This window comes from Monoraphidium neglectum, assembly GCF_000611645.1.
Source record: "Monoraphidium neglectum strain SAG 48.87 unplaced genomic scaffold scaffold05204, whole genome shotgun sequence".
Lineage (NCBI taxonomy): Eukaryota > Viridiplantae > Chlorophyta > Chlorophyceae > Sphaeropleales > Selenastraceae > Monoraphidium > Monoraphidium neglectum.
Genome location: NW_014008426.1, coordinates 1 through 3477, shown reverse-complemented (window position 1 = coordinate 3477; position 3477 = coordinate 1). Strand labels below are relative to the sequence as shown.

General features: G+C 65.2%; 1 protein-coding gene across 1 annotated transcript; it reads right to left on the bottom strand.

Moving 5' to 3' along the window:
• Window positions 1–1723: 1723 nt before the first annotated feature.
• Window positions 1724–3403, bottom strand: MNEG_15297 (hypothetical protein; the record flags this gene model as incomplete). Its single annotated transcript, XM_014036232.1, has 5 exons — window positions 1724–2059; window positions 2345–2448; window positions 2768–2888; window positions 3081–3117; window positions 3357–3403. The coding sequence occupies 5 exons, from the start codon at window positions 3401–3403 to the stop codon at window positions 1724–1726; spliced, it is 645 nt and encodes a 214-aa protein (XP_013891686.1).
• Window positions 3404–3477: the final 74 nt, after the last annotated feature.

Here is a 3477-nt window from a genome sequence, read left to right as displayed (position 1 = left end):
AGGAGTCTAGCTGGCCTAGACGAATGTAACAGAGCAAAGCAAAGCAAAAAGCAAAGCCAAAAGGGGTCTAAAATAGGATTTATTGAGCACCTACACACAACACCCGACATTCCTTGTTTTTCTGTCTCGATCCTGTTGTCGTCGGTGTTTTCGCGCCACTGTCGCTGGGCGGCCTACGTTGCAGCGACCCGTTTTTGTTACCAACAGGTTGGTTTTAGTGGCGGGACCAGTCTAGCTGGCCTAGAAAACTTTAGCAAAACAAAACAAAACAAAGAGGCCCGTGAAGGCAGGGACCCCGGACTCGCGGGGGGCCCTGCGGTTTCAAGGCAGCATCATTGTTGTGTTGGCACGGCTGGTAATGCCCGGACCGCCTCAGCGAGGTCGTCTGGCACAAGCCCATCAGGCCACGTCCATCTGCTGCGTGCCACTGTGCCAACGCGTGCCAGGCCCTTGCACACGGGGCCAGGGTGGTCGCTTCGACGGCGGCGGACGAGCCGGCGGCTGGGCTGGAGTGGACGGGACAGCTCAAGTGCGTGAGGTGCGTGGTGCTGAGCCGGGCGCGGGCCATGTGTGCTGCGGGGTGAGCGGGGGCAGGGGGGGGGGCAGGCATGCGGCATGCGCCGTGGCCGTGGCGCGAGGCGTGTGGGCCCTCTGAGTAGAGTGTTTGGCCCTTGCACTTGATTGCATGCTTGCATGCCGGACAGGGCCCTCCGCATGCGGCGCATCTTCGTCGGCTTGATGAGCGGCAATACCCAGCTCTTGCTCTGCTTTGGCAACACCCAGCTTGCCGTCGTGCTCAAAATTTTTCCAGCAGCCCGCTTGCATGCAGCGGGCGTCAATCGCCGTGCAGCTGCTTTGGCATGGAGCGGCTGCGCGCGGCAGATTCGCCATTGCTGTATTCAATGTCTATCTCGTGAGTTTCTGCAGTTTTCAGCTGCGCGGGAGCTTGCCCTGGCCCCAGGCTCGTTCTGTTGGGGGCGCAGCAGCTACAGGTAGGCACACAGATGGCGGGGCGGCGGGGGGCAGTTGTGGCTGTCGCACCTGCCTCACAGCTTTGTGCTTCGAGCCGGCCCTGTCCCTGCCGGACCCCGCCACCCGCGCTCGTGGGGCCCACGCCGCAGCCCGGGGCGGGCCGGCTGGTTTATGCCGCACTTGGTTTACCTAGAGTGGTGGCCGCCTTTCCATGCGCACCCCCGTCCTCCACATCCCATGCCCGTCACAATAGGCTACCGGCGCAGGGGTCGCTTGTAAATTGGGGTTCTAGGTGTTTCGTGTCATGTTGTCTGGGTGCGTGTGCCTGTCGTGTCGTGACTTCCCACTCGTCCCTCCCCACGTTTCCAGGGTGCTGTTCGTTTCGCAGTGCCTCACCTGTCGAGTGCACGCCTCACCTTTGCTGCCACGCACGGCCCCACGGCCTGCACCGTCTGCATGGCAGGTCAGCTGCAGCGGCAGGGGCGGCAGGGGCAGCGGCAGGGGGAAAGAATGCAGCAGCAGGAGTAGCAGGTATGGGCAGCGACAGGCACAGCGCAGGGCCAGCGGCAGGCAAGGCGCGCACCAGGCCCCGCTTTTGCCCGGGCAGCTGTAGAAACCGAGCGTCCCAAGGTCACAGGCCAGGAAAGCAGTCACCAACGGCCGACCCATGAGCGTCAATCGCTGGGCCAAGGCTTACATGGGGCTGAACACGCAGCAGGAACCATGCGATGCGATGCGAGCACAGTGCACATCACGACACGGCGCCCGCCGCCTCTGCCTCCGCCCCCGCCGCGACCCCCTTCGCCGCCTCCACCCCCGCCGCGGCGCGCGGCCTGTCCGCCGCCGTTCCCCCAGGCCGCAGCGCCGCCAGCCGCCCCACCAGGTCCCGCAGGCCCCCCACCACCTCGTCCGCGTGCGGCGCCAGCGCCTCGGCCGGCAGGCTCGTTGTCACGGCCACAGCGTACGCGCCGGCGGCCCTGGCTGCGGCGAGGCCGTGGGCGGCGTCCTCTATGACGAGGGCGCGGGCGGCGGAGCGTGGCGAGGCGGCGCCCAGGCGGCGGAGGGCCTCTAGGTACACGTCAGGCGCCTGGGCAGGGGTGAGGGGGAAGTTTGTGGCCGAGGCATGACGTGCAATGATGTGGGTGAGACGTTGGGTGTTGCGGCTGTTAACTTGCATAGTTGCATCAAGAAGTTGCACTTCGTGCAAGCGTGTGAATTTGTAAGGTGACGTCTCTTGAACAAGGGGGGGAGCTGGTGGGTTGATGTCACAGTGTCGGGACGATTGCGGCTTGTGGGACGTGTGGCTTCAGCGCGAAGGGCGGAGGCGGCCAGGAAAACAAGGGCGGGCCCGCATCACGGCGTGTGCCCGCACCGGCTTGCCGCGCCGCACATAGGCCGCCGACACGATGTGCTCTGGGTCCAGCAGCGGCGCCAGGCCGGAGCTGCCGAGGTTGCGCGCTATCTTGGAGGGGGCGCCTGGGCGCGCTCGAGGGTGGGGGCCGCGGGATGGATGGGTGGGAGGGGCGGATGTTGGAGGCAGAGCGAAACGAGAGCGGGGGGATGGGAAGGTGCACAACCCTGGCCATCCCCTCACCGGGCTCACCGACTCGTCAAAGCCCGACACGGCCCCGCCTGACGTGGCTGCAATGCCCAGCGTTGTGCCCCGATCGTTACGTTGCGCCGGACGCAACCCTGACGCCTGAGCTGGCTTCAACCTGCCATGCCGCCCCTGCTATGAAGCTCGCCAGCATAAGACACCACCCCCAACCACAGCCATCAACTGTGGCCCCCCCACCTGACGAGGCGACGGCCACGCCCCACCCCAGGGCCTGCGCCTCCTTGATGATGTCAGCGGCCCCATCGAACGCGGATATGCCGTCAGCGGTCAGCTTCTCATAAAAGACCTCCTTCACCTCCTGTGAATGGGTGGGTGTGTGCGATGCGGAAGATTGGACGCTGTGAAATGTGCAGTGGTGCGTCAAAACACCATCTCAACGGCCCTGCATGGAAAATTGAGGCTCTGGGTGTGGCCCGGGGCGCCGGCGGCCAGAAGGTGCGGAGTGTGTGACAGCGGCGCGGTCCGAGCAACCCCCCCTTCGCGCCTGCACTTTGGCGGCGATCGCGGGGACGTCTGTCCAGTCGTCCCTGGCAAAGGGGTGGTTGGTTGGTTGTGATGTCATGCTGACGGAAAGACAGGACGGGATGCATATGCAGAGCGCGCCGCGGCCAGCTGTTCGTGCGGAACGTCATCTCAGGGCTTTTTCTCGACCTGTCCCAGCGCTAGCTTGTGACCCAGCGCGAATGGCAATTTCAAGGGCCCGCACGCGCGCACGCGCACGCACGCACGGTGTGCACATCGCACGCAGCGGAGCTCCCGTCCACACCTGCCGTGCCGCCTCTTGTAGTGCTCCACGCAGCCCACGACATCCATCCCAAACACCTCCCGGTAGTCCTGGACGCGGAGGGAGGAGGGGGGGAATGGATTAATCGCAGGGGGGGAAGGGG